Raw genomic sequence first — 9808 nt, 5'->3', positions numbered from 1 at the left:
ACACGCCGGTAAGTGCTCCGCTGCTCTTCCTGACGTTCCAGACAGAACGTGTGTTTCAAGCTCTTGCACACCATCCATGTTGGGCTGTAATGGAGAATTACCAGAGACAGGAAGCAGAATTCCAGAGGCTCAGGTCAAAGAGGATGAACTCAAGTAAAGGCTGCCATGGCGACGCCCAGCACCAGGCTGCCATGGTGATGACGAGGAGACCTGAAGTGAGCCCAGCTTTACAATGTCGCAAGTAAAAGCAACTTCTCAGGACGTCTTGACTACACACAGTGTCTATGGTGTCGTCCTCACCCCGAGCTCTCTCTGTACACCCTTCTTCCTGTTCTCTCTCTCTCGCACCAGGACACATTCCCATCTTTATTTCCACTGAAAGTGTGTTTTTCTGGGACAAGGCACTAAAGTTTAATCGACTCTGTCCGCTATAATTCAAGTCTCGATGAGAACTGACCCCAGGTCATTCATTTCCACGCTTGTTGCTGGATTAGTCATATTTCCACGAACTGGAATACTGATTTGAAAGCAGCTCTGAAGAAGCTTTGGCATGTTGCGCTTGGCTACATGCCACAGCTTGTGAACTTCCCAGGAGCAGAGTGGAAAACTGCCCCCTTTAAGTAATTGACCCCAAACCTAGCGACTCAGGCCCTAATAACCAGAACCCTAGCGCCCCAGGCCCTAGTGACGCCAGAATTGTTCACTTAACGCATGTCCTAAGAACACATGCAGAAACCTGGATCATAGCCTTCATTGACCTGTTGTCCTCTCATGCTGTCACACCCAGAAGAAAATTAAGTGTGTTATGTACTACAGGAAAAGAGGAGGCGCTACTAGTTCAGAACCCAGAATGTGGATTAACTTGAACCGGTTTACCTTAATCCGAATGTGGTTTATCTGGATCTGAATGTGGTGTATCTGAATCTGAATGTAGTTTATGTCAATCTGAACATGGTTTATCTGTCTGAATGTGGTTTATCTGGATCTGAATGTGTCTTATCTGGATCTGAATGCGTCTTATCTGGATCTGAATGCGGTTTATCTGAATCTGAATGTAGTTTATGTCAATCTGAACATGGTTTATCTCAGTCTGAATGTGTCTTATCTGGATCTGAATGCGTCTTATCTGGATCTGAATGCGTCTTATCTGGATCTGAATGCGGTTTATCTGAATCTGAATGTAGTTTGTCAATCTGAACATGGTTTATCTCAGTCTGAATGTGTCTTATCTGGATCTGAATGCGTCTTATCTGGATCTGAATGTGGTTTATCTGGATCTGAATGTGGTTTCCTTGACCTGCTTCTGGCTGCAGCTTGTCCCAGTTCCCACAGTCTTTCAATTATTCATGGCACTTTTATCCTGTGTGTCCTACAGGTAAATGTAACTTTGCACTGAACTGCAAGAATGGAACATTTTTGCTGAACCAGTGGCATGGTTGCTCTGACCTCATTCATGACCAACACGGGGTCACATGACCTCCTCTTCTGGCTTGTTTTTAAAATGAAAGTGTCTGGTTGTCATAACAACCCGATGCCAACATCGCTCCTGTCAGAATCTGCCATCAGTGTTTTGCTATATATTTCCTCCAGTTGTGCAGCACGTTGGGAACTGTAAGCACTGTGAGATTTCGGTATTACATCAGCCAGTTGTAAGGTGTCAGAGAGAAGTGCGCAACCCTGATGCATCCGTTTTTGGTGAGAGGAGACGCGCAGCTGTGGAGCCACCTCCCACATAGTCCCCCACTAAATCTGTGCTCAGTTTCATTAGCCAGCGTGTGTGTGTGAGTGTGTGTGAGTGTGTGTGTGTGTCTGTGTGTGCGTGTGCGAGACCGTCAGCTTCCGAGTCATTCTCTGGTGGCATAATCGGCTGGTGGCTTCTCTCAGTTGCTGGTAACTTGGTTTGCAAAGCCTGAATATCTCACACACACCACCCCCCCGGCCCCGACACACACACAAGAAATGTAGATGCAGTGTAACCCGGCATGACACACAAAAACACCCCACGTTTCATAACCAATAATATTCTTAAAACCTCCTCACACACACACCGAGTGCAGTGTGTGTGTGTGTGTGTGTGTGTGTGTGTGTGTGTGTCTCAGAGAGAGAACTGGTAATGACATTGGGGTGTGTGTGTGTGTGAGAGAGAGAGAGATTGGCAGTGTGTGTCAGACTATGTGTGTAGCGTGGGGTCGTAACTCAGGCCCACTGCGAGGCTTTTAAGCAGACAGGTGTGTGCAGTGACTGTAAAGCAGACATCCTTCTCATGACCTGGTAGGCCACGCCTCCAGGGGTCTGCTTCAGTCTGGTAGGCCACGCCTCCAGGGGTCTGCTTCAGTCTGGTAGGCCACGCCTCCAGGGGTCTGCTTCAGTCTGGTAGGCCATGCCTTCAGGGGTCTGCTTCAGTCTGGTAGGCCACGCCTTCAGGGGTCTGCTTCAGTCTGGTAGGCCACGCCTCCAGGGGTCTGCTTCAGTCTGGTAGGCCACGCCTCCAGGGGTCTGCTTCAGTCTGGTAGGCCATGCCTTCAGGGGTCTGCTTCAGTCTGGTAGGCCACGCCTTCAGGGGTCTGCTTCAGTCTGGTAGGCCACGTCTCCAGGGGTCTGCTTCAGTCTGGTAGGCCACGCCTCCAGGGGTCTGCTTCAGTCTGGTAGTCCATGCCTTCAGGGGTCTGCTTCAGTCTGGTAGGCCACGCCTCCAGGGGTCTGCTTCAGTCTGGTAGGCCATGCCTTCAGGGGTCTGCTTCAGTCTGGTAGGCCATGCCTTCAGGGGTCTGCTTCAGTCTGGTAGGCCACGCCTCCAGGGGTCTGCTTCAGTCTGGTAGGCCACGCCTCCAGGGGTCTGCTTCAGTCTGGTAGGCCACGCCTTCAGGGGTCTGCTTCAGTCTGGTAGGCCACGCCTCCAGGGGTCTGCTTCAGTCTGGTAGGCCACGCCTTCAGGGGTCTGCTTCAGTCTGGTAGGCCACGCCTTCAGGGGTCTGCTTCAGTCTGGTAGGCCACGCCTCCAGGGGTCTGCTTCAGTCTGGTAGGCCACGCCTCCAGGGGTCTGCTTCAGTCTGGTAGGCCATGCCTTCAGGGGTCTGCTTCAGTCTGGTAGGCCACGCCTTCAGGGGTCTGCTTCAGTCTGGTAGGCCACGTCTCCAGGGGTCTGCTTCAGTCTGGTAGGCCACGCCTCCAGGGGTCTGCTTCAGTCTGGTAGTCCATGCCTTCAGGGGTCTGCTTCAGTCTGGTAGGCCACGCCTCCAGGGGTCTGCTTCAGTCTGGTAGGCCATGCCTTCAGGGGTCTGCTTCAGTCTGGTAGGCCATGCCTTCAGGGGTCTGCTTCAGTCTGGTAGGCCACGCCTCCAGGGGTCTGCTTCAGTCTGGTAGGCCACGCCTCCAGGGGTCTGCTTCAGTCTGGTAGGCCACGCCTCCAGGGGTCTGCTTCAGTCTGGTAGGCCATGCCTCCAGGGGTCTGCTTCAGTCTGGTAGGCCACGCCTCCAGGGGTCTGCTTCAGTCTGGTAGGCCACGCCTCCAGGGGTCTGCTTCAGTCTGGTAGGCCACGCCTCCAGGGGTCTGCTTCAGTCTGGTAGGCCACGCCTCCAGGGGTCTGCTTCAGTCTGGTAGGCCACGCCTTCAGGGGTCTGCTTCAGTCTGGTAGGCCACGCCTCCAGGGGTCTGCTTCAGTCTGGTAGGCCACGCCTCCAGGGGTCTGCTTCAATCTGGTAGGCCTCGCCTCCAGGGGTCTGCTTCAGTCTGTTAGGCCACGCCTCCAGGGGTCTGCTTCAATCTGGTAGGCCACGCCTCCAGGGGTCTGCTTCAGTCTGGTAGGCCACACCTCCAGGGGTCTGCTTCAGTCTGGTAGGCCACGCCTCCAGGGGTCTGCTTCAGTCTGGTAGGCCACGCCTCCAGTGTCGTCTTTCCACTAGACTGTAAGCCATGAAGTCATGTGGAGTTCATGCACAGCCTTGGTTCTCTTTCACTCTTTCTCCCAGCGCCTCCGTGCCTGAATCACACCACTAACCGTGAGGAAGTAGAGCTCCTCCCACACACTTGCTCTCCTGAGACTCCAGTGAGTGCACGATTCTCACTTCAGACCGAGGAGCGACAGAGGAGACGATCACAGAGCTCTCTCGTCTTCCTGTTTATTTTTCCACTCCAGAGTTGTTTACTAGAGTCCACATACACACGTGGAGATCACAACCAGGGTTTGTGTGCACCTAACTGAACTCAACATGTGGTTCCTGCTAAACGTTTGTCCTCTTGAAAAAATGCCGTGACAGGGATTTCCTTTATATATGTAATATATCATATATTCATGTGCATGTGTGTGCAAGGATGGATTTTTTTCAGTATAATTACTTTGTGTGGAAGAATGATAGTTTAACAGAATGACAGAATGTGTGAGAGAGGGAGAGAGAGAGAAATGACTGGTCAGGTAGTCGAGCAGCAGAGTTAGACAGCAAGCTGCTAATGACGTGGGTGTGTGTGTGTGTGGGTGTGTGTGTGTGTGTGTGTGTGTGTGTGTAGAAGGATCTCTTGCAGCTCAACACGTGTGTGGCCTTGTACAGATTCAACCCTCAGGACAACCAGGACTTGGAAATGAGGTGAGTATGAAAGAGGAATCAAGCACTCACACACACACACACACACACACACACAGACACACACACACACACATACACAATAATGTACATACACACACGCACACACACACACACACACACACACTCACGATAATGTACACACACACACACTAAAGTCCACACACGATAACGTACGCACAGAAACTAAAATGCACACACAATAACATACACACACGCAATCATACACACTAACATACACACACACACACACACACACACACACACACACACACACAAACACACACTATTATAAACATGCACATACTTTTAGTACTAGAATTATGAGGAACCAGCGTGACCAAGGGGTTAATTTTTTGCCCTAAGCCCTGACCTCTAACTATAAGGTAACTGCAGACCAATGTAGGAACCACCAGAAACACCTTGCTAGTCTTTATCACACTTAAATGCCCCCGTGAGCACATTTATGTATGAAGAGATATTCTCCTTTAAACACTTTGCCTCTTACACTGCATATAACACCCCCACCACACACACAAACACACACACTTGTTACTTCTCTCGACAAGGCGGAGCCAAGATCTACAGGTCATTGGTCTGCTAGCCCTGGTCTCTCCTTTCACATAGTGAGATTTGTGTGTGCTTTATTACTGCATTACATTACATTTTGTACAAAAACCCAGGCAGCCTCCTCATTTGTCCGTGGTGCCTGTAGCAGGAGTGTGTCCTTCACCCACACACACTCTGCCGCACTCCTGCTCCCTACAGCTACCACTAGAGGGCGACGGCGCCCTCACCTGACCCACAGCACAAACACTTGATAATTAGCTGGTGATCTGAGGCCCAGGTGTTGGAGGTGTGTGTGTGTGTGTTCATTCCCCTTCACCTACACACTCACATCCTCATGCGGGACTGCGGGTATTTGCGGGTATTTTAACGGACACGACGGCACTGCAGCGCGTGGCTGTGTTCTGCTACCATGGGTCAGGCAGGCACCTCCTGCTGGCCCGTCGCTCCTGGTACCTGGTGGAGGGTTCGTGTTCTGCTCCTCACGCCCATGCGCCAGGCTGCACTGACACTTGAGTTTCTCTTGGTTCATTTGGGAGTCGTTGACACCTCGGGAGGGAGGCGTGAACCGTAGATGAGTGGAGCTCTCGGCTTGCTCGTGGTGTTTGAACGCGCTCTCGCCAAACCCAGCGGGAAAAAGAACCATCTCCAGATTTCATTATCATAGTTAACAGTCACTAAAAGCCATCCAGTGTAAGACAGCGTTCGAGTATGCAAGTATGCGTTTGGAACCTTCATTTTTGATCTGCTGTTTTGTTTCAGGCCGGGTGATCGAATAATAGTGGCAGATGATTCAAATGAAGATTGGTGGAAGGTGGGTCCCAGAATGCTCCAGAACATTCCAGAATGCTCCAGAGCACTCCAGAACGCTCCAGAGCACTCCAGAACATTCCAGAACACTCCCGAATGTCTAACAGATGATTGTACGAGAGCATGCAGAAAGGTGGAGGGTGAAGTTAGGGTTGGGGGTCAGAGAACTGCATGCTTCAGAGCCCTTTATTTAAGACATGAACAGTATTTTACAATGTGGCACATTCAGTGATTAACTGCATTTTTTTGTGAAATGTTCATCTGGTTTTCTGCTGTAATGTTTCTAGGGTGTGATAGATGACCGCATAGGTTTCTTCCCATCATCTTTTGCGCACCAAGTGAAGCCAGGTGATCGGGTGTTCCGCTGCAACAGAACATTCATTGGCTGCAAGGAGCAAGGCCAAATCACCCTGAAAGAAGGACAGGTGAGTGACCTCACTCACCTTTACCTGTTGACCCCTGCACCGAGTCAGCTGGGTGTCACTGAAGCACAACTAATCCCAGTCTGGAAATCGAACCCCATGCACATCTAATTCCAGTCTGGAAATCTAATCCCAGGCACACCTAATCCTAGTCTGGAAATCAAACCCCACGCACACCTAATCCCAGTCTGGAAATCGAACCCCACGCACACCTAATCCCAGTCTGGAAATCAAACCCCACGCACACCTAATCCCAGTCTGGAAATCAAACCCCACGCACACCTAATCCCAGTCTGGAAATCAAACCCCACGCACACCTAATCCCAGTCTGGAAATCAAACCCCACGCACACCTAATCCCAGTCTGGAAATCAAACCCCACGCACACCTAATCCCAGTCTGGAAATCAAACCCCACGCACACCTAATCCCAGTCTGGAAATCGAACCCCACGCACACCTAATCCCAGTCTGGAAATCAAACCCCACGCACACCTAATCCCAGTCTGGAAATCGAATCCCACGCACACCTAATCCCAGGCTGGAAATCGAACGCCACGCACAACTAATCCCAGTCTGAAATCGAACCCCACACATGTCAGAAATGACTGAACGGTGCTGTCATGGTGGGAAGGCAGGAAACACTGAGCTAAAGTAAATAAAAATATGTAAATATATAACAATAAAATAAAAACATGCATGAAAATAGCACTGGTGGAATCACCACTGGACATTGGTTTTAGTCCCAGTTTAAAATTAATCTGACTGTGGGAAACTTGGCCTTGGCCCCCTGTGTGAGGCTACAACAGTGTGATTTATTCTGAGCATGCGTGTGTTCTAGATCTGCGTGAGCTGTGTGGACGAGCACAACGGCTTCATCAGAGTAGCCAGTGGTAAGAAGAGGGGCTTCGTCCCCTGCGACGTGCTGGAGAACGTCTGAGGAGCGAGAACTTCTGCAGGAGCTGGAGAGGTCGGAGAGAGAGGGAAGGACCACAGGAGAGGAGCACAGAGGTCCGGAGGAGGACCTCCGTGCCGAGGACCGGCGACACGGTTGTCCGTGCCATCTCCAGTCCGGTCTGGACAAACAAATCGGGCATCTGCAGTGACACCTAAGAGTCACTGAGCTGCCAGGGGTTGGACCCACACCACAGAGGCGTGCAAACATCTCCGGCGAGGACACAATTAATCCATCTCTTTTCCATCCATCCCTCTGTTACAGGGCGACCACAGGAAGTGGAATCGGACGTGAATCGCTAAGACCGAAACTTTTCCAGGTCTGATTTATCTATAATAACATGAACAGAAAACTTCTCACTGGTTTTCTTTGAGTTTTTTTTTTTTTTTTTTCTGCTATCGCAACAGCGTTTGAAAGTTTTTATTCCTTTGATGTCGGATGACTTTTCACTCCTCTAAAAAGGCAGTCCCATGTCAACATGAAGTGCCCTCACGGAAAGAATAGCGCAGATTCCTCAAGAATTGGACAAGGGAGTATTTTTAAAAGCGGAGAGTAACGTGGGCACATTTTGTTGGACAGAAAATTCCCCTCTGAAGGAAACCACACGTTCCCATCACAGAATATGTTTTAAAAAAGACACGAACAACATTTCATAACGAATGATACCAGGCCGTGACCTGACAGAGCACAAAGCTGAACTTTCACATGTGGCTGGAAATTAGAAGTCCTGTATGAAACGGTGTTTGTCGGGCATCAGGAACGTGCTGTACACTTCCTGTGTGTGACGCTTTTGACTTTAACTGCTAGACAGAAATGACAATATTTAAGTTACAAAATATCTGCTGTTCTGGTAGAATTATCACAGGAAACGTTTGAAGAAGCATCAGCCATTTTATCTGATATTAACATTAGCGTAAAATCTTTCTTTATCTGATAAGACTTTATAAATTCAGGTATTATGGTTTCTGGTGTTTAAGGTGACTCGGATTAGATAACACTGCAGTGCTGTTTAGTTCAGCTCACTGTAACACTGGTGAGACTACAGTGCTGTTTAGTTCAGCTCACTGTAACACTGGTGAGACTACAGTGCTGTTTAGTTCAGCTCACTGCATCACTGGTGAGACTACAGTGCTGTTTAGTTCAGCTCACTGTACCACTGATGAGACTACAGTGCTGTTTAGTTCAGCTCACTGCATCACTGGTGAGACTATAGTGCTGTTTAGTTCAGCTCACTGCATCACTGGTGAGACTACAGTGCTGTTTAGTTCAGCTCACTGCATCACTGGTGAGACTACAGTGCTGTTTAGATCAGCTCACTGTACCACTGGTGAGACTACAGTGTGCTGCCAGTTCAGCTCACTGTACCACTGGTGAGAATACAGTGTGCTGCCAGTTCAGATCACTGCACCACTGACACCTTTTCTCCATCCCTTTGAGGAATACTTAAAGCAAAAATGTTGAGAGTTTAGTTTTGTTCCTCTACACACAAGCAATCAAAATAAACAGGAAGAAGAAAAAAGACTAAGGGAGTTTCTAAATAAATAATCTAAATAACCTCAGATTAAGCAGGAGGCGAGATGCATGTGTTGAGCAGGTTTTTTAAGAATAATTTAAGAGACCTTAAATTCTTAGAAAACACTGCATGGACCATGAAAACGGAGCAGAAGAATACATTACAGTTATAATATACGAGTTTATACGACTACAGATTCTAATGAGCCAATCAGTTTGCTGCAATATAGTTAATAATTGGAGGGAGGGGCCAGGGCAGAGCTAGAGGAGGGTAGGCCAATCTAGAGGGACTACACCTAGGGTGGAACCTCCCCTACTGGAGTCTCTGCATTTAAGATAAACATACAAAAAAATAGGAATACGGCACAATTGAGCTGTGTGTTGTATATTTTGTAGTCACTAGCAATTCATTGAACAGCTAATGTGTAGTTTGGTCATCACACCTGAGTTCCAGGTAAAGGGGGCAGAGGTAGAAGGTGTGCAGTACTGAATGTCTCGATACCTCTGGAATATAATATTAAACACGTTTTTAAAAAGGAGCGTGAACAAAACAGCTGCTAAAGGAAAGATGACAACAGCCAGTAAGCAGACTGGATAAAACTTACTGGTTTCCACTAGCTTTACTGGGTCATTAGCCCTGTTAGCCTTTTTGAGAGATTTATTCCTTCGGTATATAAGATACAGCGCATTTATCTGGTTCCATCAGTCTGTTCTCTGAGCTGCTTAGCACTGAGGAAGGGTTTGTGGGTAATTATGGCATTGTACATATTGTATGCACAGAATAAAAGTCTATTTCTTGATGGATGGGGTGGAACGCCTGTTTGCACTGAGCTGGATTAAACCTCCCACTGTGACGCTGATTAACATAAAACCTACTGTAGCCAATTAATTACTTAATTAGCTCACTTTAGTGAAAAAGTTCATTAGCCAGTAAATGATCCAATAAAATGGGGAGCAAAAGAAATTA

At 48.6% G+C, this 9808-nt stretch overlaps 1 protein-coding gene across 1 annotated transcript in view; it reads left to right on the top strand.

Moving 5' to 3' along the window:
* Window positions 1-9808, top strand: part of stac (SH3 and cysteine rich domain) — a 40686-nt gene extending 30878 nt beyond the window's left edge. Inside the window, 5 exon segments of the mRNA XM_027027095.2 lie at window positions 1-8; window positions 4505-4581; window positions 5908-5959; window positions 6243-6380; window positions 7216-9808. The exon segment at window positions 1-8 is cut by the window's left edge and continues 60 nt beyond it. Coding sequence (XP_026882896.2) covers window positions 1-8; window positions 4505-4581; window positions 5908-5959; window positions 6243-6380; window positions 7216-7314 — 374 coding nt within the window. The 3' untranslated portion in view covers window positions 7315-9808.

This window comes from Electrophorus electricus, chromosome 13 (assembly GCF_013358815.1).
Source record: "Electrophorus electricus isolate fEleEle1 chromosome 13, fEleEle1.pri, whole genome shotgun sequence".
Taxonomy (NCBI): domain Eukaryota; kingdom Metazoa; phylum Chordata; class Actinopteri; order Gymnotiformes; family Gymnotidae; genus Electrophorus; species Electrophorus electricus.
This window is presented reverse-complemented; position numbering and strand designations above follow the sequence as displayed.